Genomic DNA, 23,959 nt, shown 5'->3' on the forward strand with positions numbered 1-23,959 from the left:
AAAAAAAAAAAAAAAAAGGAGGCGGGGCAGAGGCTGGGGATGTAGCTCAGTTAAGTGTCCCTGGGTTCTGATGATTGAACCCAGGGCCTCACAAGTGCAAGGCAAGCTCTCCCCCTCTGAGCTACGACCCTAGCCTAGAACTATTTCTTCTAAGAAATAAGGATATTAGTGCCCAAACTATGTCATAAAGACTTTGACTTAAATAAAACACAAAAATTTAGTAATTAGAAACCTCCACATTAGAAATAGAAGTCGAGCGAGGTGCAGTGGCATAAGCCTGTTGTCCTAGTTACTTAGGAGGCTGAGGCAGAAGAATTGCTTGAGCCCAGGAGAGGCCAGCCTGGTTAATATAATGTTGAGACCCCATCTCAACAACAACAAAGTCTGCTCAGTATTTAAATTTTGACTACATGCACAGAAATCATCTAGCATTTGTAAAATCTCTAAGGACTGACTGCACTTTATAGGCCCTAGGCAACTTAGCAAGACCCTATCTCAAGAAAAAAATTGGGGGGGACTAGAGTAGATACTAGATTAAGAAATTGTAATGGTATGATAATGGTATCATGGTTGTTTATACACACATGTATACATATGTATATACATATATGTACATATATACACAACCATATATATATATGTATATCTTTTTGGTACTGGAGATTTAGCCCAGGAGTGCTTTACCATTGGGCTATACCCCAGCCCTTTTAATTTTTAAATTTAGCAAGACCCTGTCTCAAGGAAAAAAAAAAAATCTTTTTAAACCAGAATAGATACTAGATTAAGGAACTGTTAACTTCTTAGACACAATAATGGTATTATGGTTGTTTATACACACATACATATCCCAGCCCTCTTAATTTAAATTTGAGCCAGGTTCTCACTAAGTTGCTTATTGTCCCACTAAGCTGCTGAGGCTGGCCTCAAACTTATGATTCTCCTCCTCAGCCTCCTAAATGGCTGGGATTACAGGTCTATGTGCCCAGGCCCAGCTCATCCCATTTTTAATCTGCAGCTACTCAGATTCTGCCCCGCATATAGGCGATATGAGACGAATAAGTCCTGGAAGTTCCCAAGAAGGGGTAGGAAGACTTAAGTCATTTAACTCTGAACAGTCTGTTCATCTCTGAGCTTTAGTTAATTAATCTGTATAACAGGACTAATATCTCTGCTTTGCCTATCTCACAATTTTATTGTAGGGACTAAGTAAAAATGAGGGGGTGCTGGGATTATAGCTTAATGGTAGGGAGATGCTGGCATGTGCAAAGGCATGGGTTTACTCCTCAGCACAAACACAAAAAGTGTGTGCAAGTTCTTTGAAAACATTTAAAATACAAAATTATTATTATAGTAAACCAGTCCTTAGGGCATTAAAATAGTATAAAGCACTGCCCTGTGAAACAATACACTTGAGGTTATCATTCTGAGAATCTTGAACTCTCTGAAGATTACAGATTTTTTTTAAAAACCCATAAATTTTTTCCCGTTCTTTGTCTTCACCTAAAGTTCAGTTCACTGCCAAAATAATACTAGTCTCTAGGCCCAATCCTGCTGCCATCAAGCATTTATTCACATTGCATAAAATTCTTGGAGTCCTCAAGATTGGTCAGAATTCCTATAAAATTCCCAGGACTTTGTGAAAAAAATGAGGGGAATGAAGTGATTGATTCAGTCTGCCAAAAGTGACATTCCAAAATACATTCTCACTTTCCAACTTCAAAAAACATTCTTCCCGCCAGGGATGGTGGCACATGCCTGTATTCCAGCAACTCAGGATGCTGAGGCAGAAGGATCTCAAGTTTTGGGACAGCCTCAGTGACTTAGGCCCTAAGCAACTTATCAAGGCCCTATCTCAAAAATAAAAAGAACTGGGAATGTAGCTCAGTAGCAAAGTACCTCTGGGTTCAATTCCCAGTACCCCACCCAACCCCAAAAGAAAAGAAACATTCTTTTACACTTTTTGAGAATCTGGAAGGAAACTAATGTATCCTTCCCTTTTCTCAAATCACACAATTAGAATCAGTTGGATAATCTGGAACTCACCCAGCTGGTTTGCCAATAGCAGAAAACAGGAAGTCAGAGATTCTAATTCAACTGGACCACAGCCAGGTCTTCATAAAGAACTGCCTAACACCGGACATGGTGACACATGCCTTTAATCCCATCTACCGTGGAACCTGAGGCAGGATGATCCAAGTTCCAGGCTAGCCTGGACAATTTAGTAAGACTCTGTCTCAAAATAAAATTTATAAAGAGCTGGGGACATAGCTTAGTGGTAGAGTCTTGCCTAGCTTGAGCCAGGCCCTGGATTCATCCACAGTACCAAAAAAAAAAAAAAAAAAAAAAAAAATCCATGTCCATCTCTTTTGCTTACATTTGAGAATTCTTTCAGTAAGAGCATTAATCTTGAACTTGTGGAAATACCAAAGCTATAGTTAGTTCCATTTGTTCCTGTAGACTTTAAACCAGTAGAATCAGATAACTCGGGCCTAGAACTTCAGCTTTCATAACTGGTGTTATTATAAGTTCATGCTACTGACTCACCTTCACTTGGCACAAATCAGCTTTTCCTCTATGCAGATTTTTTTTCAGCTTCAACAAATACTTTTAATGAAACCGACCTTAGAACCTAATCTTTGATTACTGTCTTCACCAGAAGCCTGTGCAAGCTATCCAGGCTTTCAAATGTGTGACCTGAAAACTAGATAGTTGACAAATAGGAAAGAGTGACTTTCCAACACCAAAAGTCTCAGACCAAGGAGATCTCTTTAAGAGGGTCTCAAAAAAATAATAAAAAATAAAAAAATAAAAAGAGGATGGAATGGGGAAGGTGTATGGGTAATGTCATTTCTTTCTTGCAGTCTTAATCCTAGTCTCCCAATTATCGTTTCCTAGTACTCGATGTCCCCAAGACAGTGTCACCACCCCCTTAGGGCTCTCATTTTCTTTGCCTAGGAGCTTTTGAGCTTTTGAACTGGAGAATCTCGGTCTTCCTTCGGAAGAAACCCAGCGTTCTGATTCACGGACTCTCAATCCCTCCAGCGGTATCCACCCTCACGATCCCTCAGAAGAACATGAATGGCTCTCTCATCTGGTCACTAAAAAGATTGGCTGCCCTAGACACGGAAAAAAGTCTCTCCTCTTTTCAGGAGTCTCCTCTGAACTTTCCCAAGCCCTCTTGGTGCGACGTGACCCCACACCAAGGTAACCGCATTTGCTTCCTTACCAGCACACCGCCCCCGGGGGGCGCTTGCCGGAGGCCAGTGCAAGGACCGTTCGCTTCTTGGCCTGCTGTTATCCCTGCGGGGTGAATCTAACATGGCGGATAGAGACAGGGCCTAGTCCTCTGTTTCTCTGAGTTTCCAAAAAGATGATTGGCTCTGACAATTTGTCCCTCAAAATTATTACCCTGCTGATTGGTTGAAGCTGCGTTGGCGGGGGCGGGGCAGGATAAGCCTGAACCTCACAACAATAACAAACACTGGGCCGAAGGGGCGGAACTACAGGTGCGCAGACGTGGGCATGGGCGAATTTCCCCTTCCTAGGCGGAGCGGGTAACTCTTGCTTTTCCTCAGTTCACTGACCTTAGAGGACTACTTGCCTGAGACTTGCAGGGCTGATGGGAATTGTAGTCTTTCTAACGTTTAGTCCAGTGTCCACTCTTAAGACGCGAAAAACACAACACTCCAATCCATAGCTGTTGATGTACATAACGTGAAGAGGTCTCCAATCTACCGACTGGGTTGCCTTAAGAATTGTGTCCGCTTCTGGTGTCGGAAGCTCCTCTTCATCAGACTACAGTTTCCAAGAAACACTGTAGCGAAGGCCTTTTGTTCCCCAATGCATGCTGGAAGTCGCAGCCCCTCCTACCCCACTATCCTCTTATTTACCTAAACTGAAGACTTCCATTGCAGTGGAAGGTTGGGGGGGGGGGGCAATGTAGCCTCATTTCCACTGCTTTGGGTACTATGTTGCGCTCTTATTCGAGACTTAGATGACTATTCCAACACTTGCACCGTAATTACTGTGATGTAATACCCCACAGCTGGAAACTTAGAGGCAAGCTGGCGCGCTCGTAATAGAAGACTCAATTCTTTCTCTTCCGTCTCTCGCTCATTACGTCATTCAGGGAAAGAATGGATAACCAATCCCGAGCCCCGAAAGACCCTCGACCCTTTTATGCCCCGCCCTTCCGCCAACGTGTCTTGATCTTGCATTCTGAGAGGCTATCGCTGGGCTGCAAAGGCCAGTTTCCTTGGCGACAGAAAGCGCGGGAATTACAGATAAATTGAAACTGCGACTGCGCGGCGTGAGTTCTTCGAGACTTTCTGGATAGTCCATCCCCGGAGCTTTCTCAGATATCTTGGTCCCTGGGCCCGGGAAACTTGGATGCTTTGCTCTGGGTAAAGATGGAAGAGCCCTAGGGACGGGAGAGGGGTCCAAAGAGTATTCATGGTGACAGGCGGGAGGCTGGTGTGAGAATAGCGTCTCCTAAAGGAGAGCAAAACGGGTGTTATTTGGCTCGGGGAGAAGGTGCGGCGGACGGATCCTGAAGGGCCTAAGACAGTGTGAATCTGAGCGAAACCCTGGGAGGGGAACAGTTTGTGGATTGGAAGGGGCGCTCTCAGGATAGGAAGGCGGCACAATGTGTTGGAGGGAAAATCCTGGTGTTAGAAATTGGAATGTGCCTTGAAGGGGACACCATGAGTATAAGAATATTGGCTGGTAAATGTGAGGAGAGGACCTTGACGAAGAGGAGCAGACAGGATTTTGCGGAAAAGAACCCTTAAGAACTGGATCCAGCTGGACGCGGTGGCCCACTCCTGTAATCCCAGCAATTTCGGAGGCTGAGGCAGGAGGATGGCAAGTTTCAGGCCTGCTTCAGCAATTTAGCGAGACCCTGTCTCAAAGGAATGAATAAATAAAAAGGACCGGGGATGTAGCTCAATGGTAAAGCATCCCTGGGGTTCAATGCTTAGTATCAAAACGAAAAACCTAACTGGATTTTTATGCGTTTTGAGTTGGGAGTAGAAGGAAGTACATGTTGGGGGACATCAGTAGTAACAGGTGCAACTGGCTGAGACATTTGTGGAATATTGTGAAATGAGTGCAGATCATTGGGAAACACTGGGGAAGAGGTGGAGTAGGGAAGGGTTGACGTGTATTGGTTTTATTGTTGGTGGTGTTTTGGGGTGCTTGTTAAGAGGTGGAGTCTCCTGTTGCCCAGGCAGACCCCTGAACTCCTGGGCTCAAGAGATCCTCCTGCCTCCGCTTCCAGAGGAGCTGAGGCTACATGTGCATGCTATCATGCCTTGCTTGTTTTTGGTTTCAAGCAAGAAAAAGAAAACAGCCAGGATGATGGAGAAAGCTGACAATACCACCCCACACCCAATCAGTCACCCACCGTGGCTTTCCTTTTCTTGGAAAAAGGAGAAGACCAAAGGAAGGGGTTGGAGGCTATGTATGAGTGAATTGAGAATTCAAATAGTCTAATCACAAAAAGCAACTGCTAGAATTTTTTTGAATGAAACCTTTGTCATTTGGTCTGTGGTTGAAATAATTATATAGCACTCCAGTCTTAATTTTCTTTTATTTAGAAATGATACTCAAGATGCTGTTCTTATAAACCTTCTAAAGAGGTTTATTTACTTATGTTTTGTATTTTATGTGTTAAAGTTCAATGGAACAGAAAGAAATGGATTTATCTGCAGTTCGTGTTGAAGAAGTACAAAATGTCCTTAATGCTATGCAGAAAATCTTAGAGTGTCCAATTTGGTAAGTCAACAGAAGAGTTTATTAGTTTGTGATTCTTCCTTGTATGATTATCTCTTAAGCAAATGAGAAGAATTGACCATACATAGTTGGAAGGAAAAAATATAATAAATCTATTAAGATTGGGGTGATTGGGCTGGTGTTGTGGCGCAGTCATAGAGCACTTGCCTGGCATGTGTGAGGCACTGGGTTTGATATTCAGCACCACATAAAAATAAATAAATAAAATGAAGGTCCATGGACAATTAAAAAAAAAAAAAAAGATGAGGGTACTTAAGTCAGCTCCCTTTTTCCCCAGTTTACAGACTGTCTGGATTAGTGCTGCATTGGAACAGGTATCTGTTTTGGATTAAGTGGTACTTAGGCTTTTCTTCCAGCTCTAAAGCCAGCTTGGTTGCTTGAATGGGCATAGTTAACAGAAAAATAAAATCATAAATGCTTGGTGTCTCTGAGATGATTGATCTTTGGAATAATATTTGATGAAAATTGACCCAGTTATTTAAATAACAAAACCTCAAGTAACAGAAGTGTCATAGCACACAAAGTTTGGGGCCAGCCTGGGCAACTTACAAGACCTTGTCTGAAAATTAAAAATAAAAAGGTCTGGGGATATAGTTTAATGGTGGAGTACCCCTGGATTCAATCCTCAGTGTTGCAAAACAAACAAAAAAAAACTGAAAGTGTTTGAAGGTTTTTAGAAGGTCTGATTCTGAGTGAGTCTTTGTTTCTCTCCATTTATGAAATGAAGAGAGGGCTGGATTATTCAATTTTTTTTTCTTTTTCTTAATTGAGGTAAAATTTACATACAGTAAAATACAGAGATGTTAGGTGTGCAGTAGAGATGTTAGGTGTGCAAGGCAGTGAGTTTTGACAAATTATATATCTAGGGTTGGGGAATGTGGCTCAGCAGTAGAGCACTTAACTAGCACACTGAAGGCCCTGGGATCAATGTACAATCAAGATATAGAACCCTGGGGCTGGGGTTATGACTCAGCGGTAGAGCGCTTGCCTCACACTTGCAAGGCCCTGGGTTCAATCCTCAGCACCACATAAAAGTAAATAAATAAAATAAAGTCATTGTGTCCAACTACAACTACAAAAAATAAATATTAAAACAAACAAACAAACAAAAAAAAACCTTGCCATTATCTGATAAAGTTTCTTTGTGTATATTCTGGAGTTCTTGTAGACCCTCCAGGACCCTTGTAGGTTAGATTTTTGTATAATTTTGTATCTTTAGGCATAAAAGCATTACTCAGGGTTGGGGGTATTGGTCACTGGTAGTGCACTTGCCTAGCATGAAAATTGATCTCTGAATTTGGCCCTGAATTTGATCTCTGCAGAAAAAGTAAATTAAAAAAACTTAAAGCATTACTCTGAGAAGGAGTCCATGATACAACAAAGGTTAAGAACTACTAAACAGATATAGTTTCTCTTAAATCTACTAAATAGATGGGAATCCATATTTTAGACCCTTTTGGTAAAAAAACAAAAAGGAAAATCAGAAGAATTAGAATTATTGCCACTCTCCTCTCTGGTCTTTCTTGAGACTTTGGCTTTTTACCTGTTCTTCATATATGACATATTCTGCCTCTGAACTGTTGTATTTCTTGTTCCCTCTGCCTAGGATTTCCTTCCCCTAATAATTGTGTGGCTTAAAAATCTTGTTTCAGGGCTGGGGATGTGGCTCAAGCGGTAGTGCGCTCGCCTGGCATGCGTGCGGCCCGGGTTCGATCCTCAGCACCACATACAAACAAAGATGTGTCCGCCGAGAACTAAAAAATAAATATTAAAAAAATTCTCTCTCTCTAAAAAAAAAAAAAAAAATCTTGTTTCATATACCACCTTTTCAAAAAGTATCTCCAGGCAATCCTATTTAAAATTATAATGTCCCAACATGCCCCTTATCCCCCTTTCATGTTTTATTTTTCTCTGTAACTATCTGACTTATGTATGATTTATTCATCTCCCTACAGAATATAAACTCTATGAGGACAAAAGTTTTTGTTTGTTTGTTTAATTATGTATCTTCAATAGTTAGAATAGTACTTAAGATATGGAAGTCACTCAATAAGCTAAATTAATTGATAAACTAAATTGATTCTTTGATAGTTTATTTTTATTTTTTTCTTGGTGCTGGTGATTGAACCCAGGATTTTTTAAATGCTAAGTACATATTCTACCACTCAGCTACAGCCCAACCTCAGCCCCATTATTATTATTTTTTTTAAATATAGTGATGATTAGTAGTGGGTAGCACTCACAAATAAATTGAGGCAGGCATGGTAGCAAGCACCTGTAATCCCAGCAACTCATGAGGCTGAGGCTAGAGGGTTACAAGTTTGAAGCCAGCTTCAGCAATTCAGTGAGACCCTCAGCAACTTAGCGAAACCCTATCTCTAAATAAAAAAGATTTTGTAAAAAGTTGTACCTCTTACCCTTTACCCTCAATGAAGAAGAGAAAATTCAAGTAAATTTGCTTTCATGCTTCATGAGAATTGTTTTTCATATTTGGACTCAAGTTAATAAGATTAAAGAAAATACAAGTTGTGTTTTCAGGGAAATAACGCAATTTATAAGTAATCATTCTCTTACCTCTCAACATTTCAGCTTGACAAAAACAATAGATAAATAAAATTTACAGCCTAATTTATGAAAAATCAGAACCAGGAAAGCAGGAAATAACATTGTAGGGAGATAGCTGCTTTTTAAAAAAAAATCACAAAACATATATGATAATTATAGTGATCAAAAAGTTTTCAATAATGTGGCATCTGGGTCCATTTATTTTACATTCTCATGGGACTCAGTCATAAAAACATAATGTGCTTTCTCATTCTGGCAAGTTAAACCATCAATTTAAAAACTTACACATTGAGCTGGGATTGTAGCTTAGTGGTAGAACGCTTGCGTAGCACATATGAGGCACTAGGTTCAATTCTCAACACCACACATAAATAAATAAATTAATTAAAGGTCCATCAACAACTAAAAAAAAAAAAAAACTTACACATTGCCAGGTGCACTGGGCACATCTGTAATTCCAGTGGCTATGGAAGCTGAGGCAGGAGGATCTAGAGTCAAAGTCAGACTTGCAAAAGCAAGGTGCTAAGCAACTCAGTGTGACCCTGTCTCTAAATAAAATACAAAATAGGCCTGGGGATGTGGCTCAGTGATTGAGTGCCTCTTGAGTAGCTAGAATTAAAGACTTGCACTATTGCTGGGTGCAGTGGTGCACAGCTGTAATTCTACAGGCTCAGGAGGCTGAGGCAGGGGGATGGCATGTTCAAAGCCAGCCTAAGGAACTTAGTAAGACCCTGTCTCTAAATAAAATATAAAAAAGGGCTGGAAATGTGGCTCAGTGGTTAAGTGTCCCAGGGTTCAATCCCCTGTACCAAAACAAACAAACGAAAACCTTTCACTACTGCCTCTGGTCCCAACTTCATTATTTTTTTCACAGTGCTCAGAATAGTACAATAGTACAATTTGCAGTTATATCTTTTTTTTTTTTTTCTAGTCTGGAACTCCTAGGCTCAAATAGTCCTTCCATATTAGCCCTTCCACCATCTGTAATTATAGGCCTTTGATACTATACCCAGTTCAGTTGGGTAGTCTAGTCAGGCACACTGGCACATGCTTATAATCCTAACTACTCAGGAAGCTGAGACAGGACGATGCCAAGTTCAAGGCTACCCTGGCAACTTAGCAAGACATTGTCTCAAAGAATAAAAAGGGCTGAAGAGCTGGGCATGGTTGTGCATGCCTGTGATCCCAGTGGCTTGGGAGGCTGAGGCAGGAGGATCGATGAGTTCAAAGCCAGCCTCAGCAGAAGTGAGACACTAAGCAACTCAGTGAGACCCTGTCTCTAAATAAAATACAAAATAGGGCTGGGGATGTGGCTCAGTGCTTAAGCACCTTGAGTTTAATCCCTGGTGCCAAAAAAAAAAAGGGTGGTGTTGGCTGAGGGTGTAGCTCTGTTAAAACACTCCTGGGTTCAGTCCCCAGCACTATACCAAAAAAAAAAAAAAATACCCTGGTGGTTTTTTGTTTTTTAAACCTAAACCTAACTGCTTTTTCTAGTAACTTCAAAATGCAAATATGCAATAGGCTCAAATATTGCCTGGTTTAAAGAGTTTAAGATATATTTTTTTAAGTTTTTAAAAAATATTTATTTTTTAGTTTTAGGTGGACATAGTATCTTCATTTTTATATGGTGCTGAGAATTGAACCCAGGTCCTCCTGCATTGCTAGGCAAGCACTTGACCACTGAGCCACAACGGCAGCCCGAGTTTAAAATATTTGAATCACCTTTATAGTAAACATTTATTCTCATCAGGACTGAGACGGGGAACATTTAAAAATTTTTTTCTTTTTTGCTCCTGTTTGGTCTTCAAGATCTTCTTTCAGTAGTCATTACCTTTTTACATATTGGAGTTTTCATCTGTTCAGAGTTTGTGTTTACAGTATGTTTGTGTAGCTTGGATTATAATTACCATACTGAAATATAATTATTTCAGAATTGAGTCAGTGGTGAGAAAGTAAGCCATCTGGTATCATAGCTAAGTCCAATTTTCTCTTTTACTGAGAATTTCTTTCATATCTAGCTTTAGTAATTTAGTAACAAATTGGCATTCTTTTTTTTCTTTTTAAAATCACATTTGGTCTCAATAATAATACTGACTTTGGTACAAGTCATCTCATATTGTGAAGCAGTTGCCCAAGTAACGTTAAATTTTATTTTCATAATAGTCCCAGAAGACTGGAAGGATAGGTGACAGAAGGAAACTGAGATTCATGTAGAGGACTTGGCCCAAGGGTATGGTGCTGATTAAAAAAAAAGAGAGAGAGAAATGGGCTTAGGGATGTAGCTCAATGGTAGAGCATTTGTCAAGCATGTAAAAGGCCCTGGGTTCAACCCTCAGTACTATAAAGACAAAAAAGAGATGAAGAGAGAACTGATAGTGGAAACCTAACCTTCTGACTTTGGCCAGTACTTTTCTTTTCATTGCCCTGTCCTGCGTCAAAAACCCCATGATTACTAGAGTTGTATTACCAAATCCTTTAGAACAAGGCTATTGTCCCCCCAGCTTTTCTTGTGATCCTTTTCTAAAAAGTTAAACATTTAATGAAAAGAACCATATTCCTCTCAAATGACCAGGTTATACCCCTTCTTTAATGTCCTGTCTAGATTTGACCACCAAAGTTCAGTTTCTAAAGCTCTCATTCAGTACGAATCTAAATAACTAACAGATTCCTACCTGTTTAGGCTTCCAGCTACCTCTCTACTTCTTCTACTATTTCATCCTAGTACCCTGGCCTACCTGCTGTCTGCACAAACACCAGGCATAATCCTGCTCAGGGTTTATCTTTGCTCCCTCTGCTGGGATATTCTACCCACAATTATTGTATAGCTGATTTCATCACATTATTCAGCTGTCTTCCATTGTCACTTTCTTAGGCCTCTTATGACCCTATGTGTGTGTGTGTGTGTGTGTGTGTGTGTCTGTGTCTGTGTGTGTGTGTGTATATATGATCCTCCTGCTCCACGTATCCCAAATCACTGAGATTATAGGCCTAATACCACTCTTCCTAGCCTTAAGTCTCTTTTTCTATAGATTTTTCCCTCCTGTTTTTCTTCCTTGTCATTTGTCAAAAACATATTTGTGTGTGTGTGTGTTTGTGTATCCCCCATTACACACACATTGCACTCCGTGTCCCCTTTGTCCTGCCTTATTTGTCTCTTTAACATTTCCCCATCTGTTCTTATTTGTCAACTGCCTACTGCAACTGGAATAAAAGCTTTATGAGGGGAGGCTTTATTTTGTTCACTGTTATATTTCAAAACCAGTGCCTTCCTGGTAGCTGCTCAATACATGTTTGTTGTATTACTTAATGAGTTAATTTCAAAAAGGCCTTGAAACTTCTTGGATAGACAGGTAGGGATGGGAATTTCCTTTAGTGAGTATTAGTTACATTGGGGTTTTTTTTGTGTGTGTGTAATGCTGGGGATTTAACCCAGAGGTGCTCTACCCCCAGATCTTTTTTTTTTTTTTTTTTTAATGTAAGAAAGGATCTCACTAAGTTTCCCAGGATGGCTCAAACTTGCAATTTTTGTACCTCAAACTCCCCACTCACTGGGATTATGGGCATGTACTGCCTCATTCAGCTATATCACATTGTTTTTACCAAGTAATGGAAAATCAAACATGACCCTTCCGAAGTGATGTAATAGAAGTACACAGTACATCTGTAAAGTGTTCTTGCCAAACAATTGAATCTGACTTTGATTGAGCTTGTCGGTATACTTTACAGAAAATAAAGAGGCTAAAAGAACATGTTAAATCACAACATAGAGTTACAATTAGCAAAATCCAGAATATGGGAAATTCTGAAGGTCAGATGATCTTTTTACTTACTTATTTATTATTTTTGTGTGCTGACGACTGAACCCAGGGCCTTACATGCTAGACAAGTGCTATACCACTGAGCTATACCACCAGCCCTTGTTTTTTTTTTTTTTTTTTTTTAAGTTTGTTTTTAGTTGTCAATGGACTTTATTTATTTATATGTGGTGCTGAGAATCAAACCCAGTGCCTCACACATGCCAGACAAGTGCTCTACCACTGAGCCACAACCCCAGCCCTTTTGTTATGTTTTTGACATAAATGACAAGGAAGAAAAACGGGAGGGAAAAAATATAGATTAAAAGAGACTTAAGGATAGGCACAGTGGTACAAGCCTATAATCCCAGTGGTTTGGGATAACGAAAGCAGGAGGATCACAAATTCAAGGTCAGCCTGGGCAATTTAGGAAGAACTTGTCTCAAAAAAAATGTAAAGGGGCCAAGTATGTAGCTCAGTGGTAGAGTGCCCCTGTACCACCAAAAAGAGAGAGACTTAAAACATAGCAACTAAATACAATGTATGAATCTTGTTTGGGTCCTGATTTAAACATATCTTACTATTTAAAATAATTTTTATGGGCTGGGGATGTGGCTCAAGCGGTAGCACACTCGCCTGGCATGCGTGCAGCCTGGGTTCGATCCTCAGCACCACATACCAACAAAGATGTTGTGTCCACCGAAAACTAAAATAAATATTAAAAAAAATTCTCTCTCTCTCTCTCTCTCTCTCTTTCTCTCTCTCTGTCTCTCTCTAAAAAAAAAAATAAATAAATAAATAAAATAATTTTTATGGGGCTGGGGATGTGGCTCAAGAGGTAGTGCGCTCGCCTGGCATGCATGCGGCCCGGGTTCGATCCTCAGCACCACATACAAACAAAGATGTTGTGTCCGCCAAGAACTAAAAAAAATAAATAAATATTAAAATTTTTTTAAAAAAATGTTTAAAATAATTTTTATGAGACAGCAAAGCAACTTGGAACATTAGTTATATATTAAATTATATTAAGGCAATTCTTTTTAGAACTAATAATGGTTTCATGATCATGCTAAAAAAGTGTCTTTTTTGAGAATATAGTTAAAATATTTATAGAGGAAATGATATGATGGCTGGGATTTGTTTTAAAATAATCTAAGATAGAGGCAGGTATGGATAAAAGAAGATTGGCCATTTGTTGAAATCAGTTGATGTACCGGGAGTTTATTTTACTATTGTTTTTTTTGTGTGTAAATGCTCAAAAATTCCTACACTGAGTTACAAAAACAATCACATACCAAAAAAGTATTTTGAGGGAATTCAAAAGAAATACATATCTGTGTGGGATGCATTTCAAGATCCCTAGTGGGTGCCTGGATATATTGAACCCTATATATACACTGTTTTTTCCCCCACACATACATAAACTAAGATAAACTTTCATTTTCTCACCTAAAGCATTTTATGGTTTTACTTTGGTATATCCAAATTGCCAGCATCACTATTCTTGTGCTTTGGGGCCATATTAAATCAAATAAAGATTACCTGAACACAAGCATTTTCATACCCTGACATTCAGTACAATAAACAAGACTTCTACTAAGTGACTAACAACAAGAAGCAAATACAACCTGCACATGGTCCAGAAGGGATGAAGCGTGATTTCATGATGTTACTCAGGATGGCATGCAATTTAAGACTTACTGTTTATTTCTAGAATTTTTTATTTAACATTTTGGGACCATGATTGTCTGTTGGTAACTTAAGATTTTAGAAAGTGAAACCAGGAATAAGGGGAAAGTAATGTAAGAGGAAATTTTTTGTTTTTATGGAGTTTCATCAGGTTGTAAAATGCATACTCAACATATTAGCTCAAAAATATATATCAGTGAAAAGTAATTAATTGAAGAATTATCAGCTGATCTTTTTTCAGTGCTAACAATTAAATATAGAGTATTAAGTTCACATAATTCTGTTTTAATGACTGAAAGTTCAGTAAAGTTAAGGATCATATTTTCTGCTGTATTCTTAGCTCCTAGCATAACAGACATTTAATAAGAATTGAATGAACTTAAAGTCATACTTTGACTCAGTTATAACTGCTTAAAGTTGAACTTCTTTACTAAAAGTTATTTATTTTTAAATAAATTATTAAGCCTTATTTATTTTCTCTTGGTTTTTTTTTTCCCCCTACCCCTCTAGTCTGGAATTGATCAAAGAACCTGTTTCCACAAAGTGTGACCACATATTTTGCAAGTAAGTTTGGGTGTTTTTGTGGCTCCATTATTAGCTTTTGTGCTTATTCTTTATAACACAGGAAACACCTAACTTTATAGAATCTTTACTTTCTTCAATTAAATGCAACATAACCCAATTCTATTCATTCTTCCTCAGAGAATTACTTAGGAAGTCATCATAAAGTGATTGAAGCCATAGTTCCTACATAGCTTATCTGTATATAAAAAGTGTTGTAAGGGGCTAGGGTTGTGGCTCAGTGGTAGAGTGCTCGCCTAGCATGCACGAGGCACTGGGTTCAATCCTCAGCACCACATAAATGTAAACTAAAGATATTGTGTCCACCTAAAACTTATGAATAAATATTTTTTAAAAAATGATATAAAATCACTTTAAATAGCTGTTTGGTTTTTGTGTCCAAGGATAAAAGCAGTTGTGAAACAAGCAAATTGTTTTTCAGCCTTCCCAGTTTCTCCTTTCTATTCATTTCTTCATGCCCTTCTCTTTTCCCTCTTCTAAGGTTCAGTGCTTGCCTGCTTTATCATCTTTGCAAAGATAGGAAGGGTTCTGAAATTAGTTTTTATTTAGGCTGAAATTCATTCATATCAGTGATTCAACTTACACAGTCAGCCTTCCATCTGCCCTCGAAATCTGTAGGCTCTCTATGCTTGGATTCAACCAAACATGGGTCAAACTATTCAGAAAAAAAAAAAAAATGTCTGCACTGAACGTGTACAGACCTTTTCATCATTCTCTTAAATGATACAGTATAAAAACTTTACACAGCATTTACGTTGTATTAAATATTATAAACAATCTAGAAATGACTTAAGATTGTATGTATTTATATGCAAATACTATCTCATATAAGGGATTTAACTACTAGGAGATTTTTGGTATCCATGGAGGAGTCTTGGAACCAATATCCTCTCATAGGGGATGAGTGTATTTACATATTTAAGGATCTTGCCCTTTGAAATGAAAATGTCTCTTAATTGAAGAATTTCAGGAAAAGTAGTGTAGGTAATTTAGTGAAACATGACTTTCTCTTTTCCTTGATGTTAAGCTATTGATTGAGTCTTACTCTGAATGTCAGTTTGTTTAAAGTAATTTTTCCTTTAATTGAAAAAGCAAGCCATGTACCTAGTTATGAGTTTATTAATATAAAAAAGTACATGATACACAGTATGTTTTCTTCCCACCCAAGAACCCCACCTCCTGCTTTCCTCCCCAGAGTTGACCATGATTACTAATTTTCTATCTATCATTTCGGAACTTTTAAAATTCAAGAGTTCTTAATTTGTTCATGAATAGTCTTCATGAATGTCCTAAAATTATATTCAATTTAAATCTTAATTACATTAAAAGCTATGAGCATGTACTTTTTTTGGGAAAACAATCCATAATTTTGATCAGTCTTAGGATGTTTCCATAATCTAAAAAAAGGGAACAGCTGCTGCTTTAAGGATAATGAGTGCTGGCTGAAGCTGTAGGAAACCTGTTCCTTTGGAGGCATACCCTCTGAGCACAAGTCTGCCAATTGGCTAGTGTCTTCCTTCTTCTGAATTCTATCTTATTCTTTCTTTTTTTTGTCCCAACAAAGACCCAGAGGCTCATTTCCATTGTCTTTTTACTCCTTTCCCATGTTACCCCACTGGTTTAAATCTGTTTCCAACAGTTTTCTTGTGATTCTTCAGCCCAGTTTCTTCACAGATTGGTAACTTTGTGAAACAAAATAATAAAGTCCTAGTTTTTAAAAGTTGAAAGAAAGTTGGAAATTAACCTTTGTTTTCTTCTTTTTTTAATGGGGATGAATTTTGGACCCAAGGCCTCCTGTATAACTAAACCAGCATTGTACCACTGAGCTGTATACCCAAACCTAAAGGGTTCGTCTTTTGTTTTTGTGGTTCTAGGGAATGAACCCAGGATCTCACAAATGCTACACAAACGCTTTACCACTGAGCGCCCCTAACCTTTTTTATTTTTGTATTTTGAGACAGAATCTTGCTAAATTGCTGAGGCTGGCCTTAAACTTTTGATCCTTCTCCCTCATTAACACTGAATAGCTGGGATTGTGGGTATGCCCCACTACACAAGTAAATGTTGTGATTTTCCTTGTTTCTTTTTTTGGTACCGGGGATTGAACTCGGGGGGAATCGAACACTGAGCCTCATCCCCAGCCCTTTTTTGTATTTTATTTGGAGACAGGGTCTCACTGAGTTGCTTAGTGCCTCACTGTTGCTGAGGTTGGCTTTGAACTCCTGTCCTCCTACCTCGACCTCCTGAGCTGCTGGGATTACAGGCATGCACCATCCCTGTTTCTTGATGAGTATCTTTTTGATATACACTATATGCTTTCTGGTCATCTTGACTAATGAATACTGAATATAATATTGTAATATTAAGAAAAAGTTGAATTGGGGTACGTGCTTAGCATATGTCAGGCCTTGGGTTCAATCTCCAACATGGCTTTCTTCCAAAAAAAGAAGAAAGAAGAGCCAGGCATGATAAGGCATGTCTGTAATCCCAGCTACTCAGGAAGCTGAAGCAAGAGATCATAAATTCAATACCATCACAGGCCACTTAGAGCCTATCTTAAAATAAAAATGGCTGGGATGTGGCTCAGTAGTAGAGCGCTTGTCTAGTATGCGCGAGTCTCTGGGTTCAATCCCCAGTACTTCAAAAAATGAGGGGAGGGAAAATGGACTAAATTAGTTACTTTGAAGGAGCTTATAGAAAAAGAAAATTACAGGCAGAGGAAGTAACATGAACAAAGGTAGGAAGAGAAGAAAATAGAATATATCTAAGAAAAAAGGACCTAACTTTGCATATGTTTATTGTGTTAAGAGAGGAATGACCCCTCAGGGAGGAAAAGACATTAAGAGAGAAGGTCCAAGAAAAGGCAGAATGGATTGGAAATGAAAAATGGATACAAAAAAAAAGACAGGGGCTATTACTTATAAGCAATAATGAATAAAAAGGAGAATGATTCTACAGGAAGCTTTTGCGGGAGAATAAGGTGGTTGACCTTGTTAGAGATGGAGAGGAAGACAGTTGTTGAGATCGAGATTGAGAGAGTTTGTGTTTTTAAGTAATTAAGAATGAAGAAGGCTTGGAATTCCTAAAATAGACTTATGTTAAGAACAGCCAGTCATATGTTGTGTTTTGAATGATAGACTAGATTAAAATCCAATATAATGTCTGCTTTGGTTTGGATATAGTTTGACTGTGTCCTCAAAGGGTTCATGTATTAAAATTTAACTCCCATTGTAAGGTACTAAGAGGTCGGAAACTTAATCTATACTGTTGGGGGGGGCGTGCTTTAGGAGATGATTAGGTTTAGATAAGGTCATCAGAGTGGAATACCCTTTACTGAATACTGATAAGTTTATAACAAGAGAAAGACCAAGGGCACACTTGGTACTCCCCATAACTTGTCATGTGATTCATTGCACAAACTGCCAGCAAACAGGCCATCAATAAATGCCTTGAGCCTCTTGAACTGTGAGCGAAATAAACTTCTTTTCTTTCTAAGATTATCTAACCTTAGGTATTTTGTCATAGAAATACAAAAATGGACTAACACAATGCCTATGTAATACATCAAATTTTTCATGAAATTTCTTCTGTATTATCTTTATAATCTATATAATACCTTGATCTATATAATGAGAAAGCTGGGAAGAATATTCCCAAGCATTAATTGTGCTAACTGAATTTTCTATGGGTAAACTCTGATTGCTGAAAATAAAATAGTTTTATTGACCTGGGTAACTATAGAGTTCTGAAATATTTAATGAACTTTACCCAAAAGATAATAGTACTAATCTAAACAAAAAAATTACCTAGGACATTCATTACTGACTTGAAGTTTTCAAACAATGAATGAAATATATAATACTTTCTAGAAGAGCTAAAATCACATGTGAATCATAAATGTAACTTAAAATTTCTAATAAACACTAAGTTGCTGAGTGCCTTGCTAACTTGCTGAGGCTTACCTTGAACTCGTGATCCCCCTGCCTCAGCCTCCCAAGTTATTGAGATTATAGGCGTGTGCTTATACCTGACTAATAACCACATTTTAAAAAGTAAAACGAAATAGGTAAAATTAATTTTAATTATATATTTATGTAGTTTATATTATCTAATTCAATTGTGACTAAGATTTTATCATTTCAAATTATAATCAATGTAAAGAATATTAATGAAACAAGGAGTGGTGCCAATTGAATTACATGCCTGTAATCCCAGTGATTTGGAAGGCTGAGGCAAAAGAAATGCAAGTTTAAGACCAGCCTCAGCAACTTAAACCCTGAGTTTTCTGTTTTTGGGGTTTTTTGGGGTTTTTTTTTTGGTACTGGGGATTGAACTCGGGACACTCAACCACTGAGCCACATCCCCAACCCTATTTTGTATTTTATTTAGAGACAGGGTCTCACTGAGTTGCTTAGTGCCTTGCTATTGCTAAGGCTGACTTTGAACCCATGATCCTCCTGTCTCAGCCTCCCGAGCTGCTGGGATTAGAGGCATGTATCACCTCGGCTAAACCCTAGGGGATTTTTGTTGTTGTTTGTTTGTTTGTTTTGTTTGTGATACTGCATTGAAACCAGAACCTTGCACATGGTAAACACTACCATGGTGCTCTACCACTGAGCTACACCCACAGTCTGGCCTCAGCAACTTAGACATGTCTCCAAATAAAAAATGAAAAGGCCTGGGGATATAGCTTAGTGGTAAGAGTACAGTGAGGTTCAATTCCCAGTACCACAAAATATATTTATATATACTAATGAGATATTTGACATTCTTTTTTTTTTTTTTTTTCTTGTACTAAACCTGCCTTTTTACATTGTTTGAATACACCTAAGTTGAGACTAGTGACACTGTAAGTGCTCAGTAGCTGTATATGTAGTGGTGCTATATTGAACAGTGCACCTCTAGGAACTTACTACTCAAAGTAAAGCTTATGTGTCAACAGCAATAGCATCACTTAAAAGCCTGCTAGAATCTTATCCCTGCCCTAAACCTACTGAATCAGAATCTTCTTCTTCTTTTTTTTTTTTTTGGTACCAGCGTTTGAACCAGTGGTGCTTAGTCACTGAGCCATATCCCTAGCCCTTTTTTATATTTTATTTAGAGACAGGGTCTCTATGAATTGCTTAGGGCCTTGCTAAGTTGTTGAGGCTGACTTTGAACTCATGATCCTCCTGCCTTAGCCTCGTGAGCTGCTGGGATTACAGGCATTCGCCATCATGCTGAGCAGAATCTTCATTTTAACAAGATGCCCCAGGAGAATTTTTTTTCCCTCCGACAAGGTTACAATGTTGCCCAGGCTACTCTGGTTTCTAATGTACATTAAAGTTTGAGAAGCAGTGCTCTGGAATGATGAGACCTTCTTGTACATTTTTTGGTGTATAATAAGATGAAATAGACTAAGGGTGGTTGAGTTCTAAAGACCAGATAGACCAGATAAGGTATGTCATGAAGTGACCAACTGTGGAAATCCAGTTAAGTGGTAAGTTAGTCAGTGTTAGGCAGGTTTAATACCCAGATTATTAAATCATGATTTCAGACAATTATTGTGTCTAGTAATGGGTTTGGTGTATCAGAGAGATCCAGAAATAGGCAAGAGATGGCTTATCTAGCAATGTATATTGAACAGTCTCTCAGGAATCTAGCAGCAGAAATGAGAAGAAATTCAGAAGCAGGGATCAAGCCACAGGAGGGTGAGGGTTAAGGGTAAAATTCTTGTCCCTAGGAGACAAAAAGCCTTGACCCATGGAACTAGGATACCAAGCAGGAAATCTAGGCTGAATCTTCCAAATGAAGAGCTCAAGACAGATGTAATTGTTAGAACTAAAGTACAGACAGTAGGTTTGCTCGAGAAAACAAAGCTTTGCCAAGTAGAGTATGTATGCCTGTAATCCCAACAACTCAGGAGGCTGAGATAAAAAGATCAAAAGTTCAAGACATCCTCTGCAGTTGAGCAAGGCTCTGAGCAATTTAAGTATGACCGTGTCTTTTTTTTTTTTAGGTTTTAAAGTAACTTTTTTTAAAAGAAATTAGATTTTTTAAATTTGTTCCAATTAGTTTTACATGACAGCAAAATGCATTTTGACTCATTGTACATAAATGGAGCAGTTTTCATTTCTCTGGTTGTACATGATGCAGACTCACACCATTTGTACAATCATGCATGTACATCGGGTAATAATTACCGAAGACCCTGTCTTAAGATAAAAAAGGACTGGGGTAAAGCTCAGTACAAAAAAGGAGGGGAAGGGAGGAAGGGAGGAAGGAAGGAAGGAAGGACGGAAGGACGGACGGACGGACAACAAAGTCTTATTGTTGAAATGGACAAGATTTGGTGGAACCAGTCACAGGATATCTCAGGATATGTATTTTCCTTCTTAGAGGATATATTGGTCCACAATCTTATCTCTGTTGACAAGGCAGTTAGGAGAGTAGGAATCCTGAGTACCCAAGATAAACAAAGGTAGCCAGAAATCAACCTGTCATTATTTTGCCAATTTAAGATGAATTTAGTGTTCTCTGCCAGAATAGACTTGGACAAGCATTAATAAATTAGATAAGTTTCTTCAACATTGTTAAACTGCTTGGAGTATAGATGTGCCCCAAACTGAGTACTCTGAAAAATCTCCAGAATTGGTTTGTGGCACTGTGATTTGCTGTTTTCTATCTGCTGAAATCACCTTTCAGAAAATTTGCATTTGCTTAAAAAATGCATTGTCGGGCTGGGGTTGTGGCTTGGAGGTGGAGCACTTGCCTGGCATGCGTGAGGAACTGGGTTTGATCCTTAGCACCACATAAAATAAAAAATAAAGTCCACCTGTAACTAAAAATAAATATTTTTAAAAAATGCATTACTATTTGTTTAACCTTTGGGCTTTAGCAAACAAAAAAGGCCAAAACTTGCCTCAGACCTTTTCACTGAGAACCTTATTTAAAACTTATATATGTATGTTTTTCTTTAATTGGTGCATCATGTAGACTCCCCAGAGCTCTAAAACAGATTTTTTTTTTAAGAGAGAGAGAGAGAGAGAATTTTTAAAAATATTTATTTTTTAGTTTTTGGTGGACACAACATCTTTTTTTTTTTTTTAAAGATTTAATATTTTCTTTTTATTTATTTATTTATTTTTTTAGTTTTTCGGCAGACACAACATCGTTGTTTTGTATGTGGTGCTGAGGATCGAACCCAGGCCTCACGCATGCCAGGCGAGCGTGCTACCACTTGAGCCACATCCCCAGCCCTACACACAACATCTTTATTTGTACGTGGTGCTGAGGATTGAACCCAGGGCCGTGTGCATGCCAGGCGAGCACGCTACCGCTTGAGCCACATCCCCAGCCCCTCTAAAACAGAATTTAATGAATTCTTTTTCTGAGTCCTGAAGGGTATGCCAATGTTCTGTTGATCTGTCAATATTTTCCTTAGCTTAGTCTTTTCATGTCATATACAATTCATTTTCTCTTTTGAGTTTAATTTATGTGCTCTTTTCCTAACATAATGATAGATTAGAATCCCTTCTTGGTTGATTTTCACATACCTAGTTCCCTTGCATTGTTTATGTAATTCTATAGGCTGTAAGTCTATATAGCTTGTCATTATATAACTTGTCACTATATTCTCAGCACTGATCATAGAATTTCCTTCTTACCTCTACTATGAATTGTTTGATTGTACCATTGTCAAGATAATACATCACTGCCTCCATGACCCACATTATACCTGAGTGCAGGTAGTATTTGCATCTTTACAGGAGTGGTAGGCTCTATCCTGTGTCTTTAAAGAGTACTTATATGCAATTCTTGGGTTTTTTTTTTTTTTTATTTTTGGTGTCTTTTTGTTTGTTTTTGTTGCTACTGGGGATTGAATTCAGTGGTGCTTTACCACCACGCTACATCCCCACCCCTTTTTATTTTTTTATCTTAAGACAGGGATGCACTAAATTGCAGAGTCTGGCCTTGAACTTGCAATCCCCCTGCCTCAGCCTCTGAGTTGCTGGGATTACAGGTGTGTGCCCCTGTTCCTGGCTCCAGGTAGCTTTTGTTTGTTTATTTTGCTATTGGGGATTGAACTCAGGGGCACTCAACCACTAAGCCACATTCCCAGCCCTATTTTGTATTTTTTATTTATTTATTTATTTATTTATTTATTATTTTTTTCTTTTTAGGTGTAGATGGACACAACACAATGCCTTTATTTTTATGTGGTGCTGAGAATCGAACCCAGGTCCCGCCCATGCTAGGCGAGCACTCTACCACTGAGCCACAATCCCAGCCCCACCTATTTTGTATCTTATTTAGAGACACGGACTCAGTGAGTTACTTAGCACCTCACCAATGCTGAGTCTGGCTTTAAACTCATGATCCTCCTATCTCAGCCTCTCGAGCCACTGGGAATACAGCACCACCGCACCTGGCCCTGGGTAGCTTTTTGACATCTTCATCCCCAAAACTACAGAATCATTATTGAGTACAATATGGTAGTTGAAGCATTTCTGTAGGTATAGAAGGACAAAGTCTTCATCAGATCTCTATACATTCACTGACTCAGAAAGACCACGAGAAAGACCTCGGGCCTGTTGCAGTTCAGTACTAGATCCAGTATCACCTTCACCACTTGATTACTGTGATTTGGGAAAAGTCTCTATTTTAAATGGAGGTAATTTTTTCTGAATATTCATAGCAATGTTACTGGGTTTTTTTTAATATTTATTTTTTAGTTTTAGGTGGACACAATACCTTTATTTTATTTTTATGTGGTGCTGAGAATCGAACCCAGTGCCTCATGCATGCTAGGCAAACGCGATACCTTTTGAGCCACATCCCCAGCCCCTCTTTTTTTTTTTTTAATATTTATTTTTTTAGTTGTAGTTGGACACAACACCTTTATTTCACTTGTTTATTTTTGTATGTGGTGCTGAGGATCGAACCCAGGGTCTCGCACATACGAGGCGGGCGAGCGCTCTACCGATAAGCCACAACCCCAACCCCTAAATGGAGATAATTTTTTAGGGTTATTGTGTGGATTAAGAGAGGGCAATACACATATCCAGGACATACATCTCCCTGACCCTAACCCTGGAAAAGAGTCTGTGTTCACCAAGTGTCCCTATCAAGAATTCACCAACCATCTTGTAAAACCCACACCAGTGTGGGTTTTTTTGCGGGGGCGGGGGTACCCAGGGATTGAACTCAGGGGCACTTGGCCACTGAGCCAAATCCCCAGCCCTGTTTAGAGACAGGGTCTCATTGAGTTGCTTTGTATCTTACTTTTGCTGAGGCTGGCTTTGAATTTGTTATCCTCCTGCTTCAACCTCCCGAACTGCTGGGATTACAGGCATCTTCCATCGTGCCTGGTGGTTTTTAAAACCTGCACCAGAGTGGGTACAGAGGATCCAGACTCCAGCTGTGGCTACAATATAAGGTTTTTAATACAAGAAAAATAAAGTGAATGTAACCCGTTTAAAAAAAGAGAGAGAAGCCAATACATGTGGGCTAAGGATATAGCTTAGTTGCCATTACCACTGAGCTACATCCCCAGC

General features: G+C 38.7%; 1 protein-coding gene across 4 annotated transcripts in view; it reads left to right on the forward strand.

Moving 5' to 3' along the window:
- Positions 1 to 4,113: 4,113 nt before the first annotated feature.
- Brca1 (BRCA1 DNA repair associated) overlaps positions 4,114 to 23,959 on the forward strand; it is a 66,790-nt gene continuing 46,944 nt past the window's right edge. For all 4 annotated transcript variants that reach the window (XM_048790680.1, XM_048790686.1, XM_048790692.1 and 1 more), the window contains exons 1-3: positions 4,114 to 4,403; positions 5,677 to 5,775; positions 14,352 to 14,405. In XM_048790680.1, coding sequence (XP_048646637.1) covers positions 4,390 to 4,403; positions 5,677 to 5,775; positions 14,352 to 14,405 — 167 coding nt within the window. In that variant the 5' untranslated portion in view covers positions 4,114 to 4,389. The remainder of the gene's footprint in view (positions 4,404 to 5,676; positions 5,776 to 14,351; positions 14,406 to 23,959) is intronic.

Source organism: Marmota marmota, unplaced genomic scaffold (assembly GCF_001458135.2).
Source record: "Marmota marmota marmota unplaced genomic scaffold, marMar, whole genome shotgun sequence".
Lineage (NCBI taxonomy): Eukaryota > Metazoa > Chordata > Mammalia > Rodentia > Sciuridae > Marmota > Marmota marmota.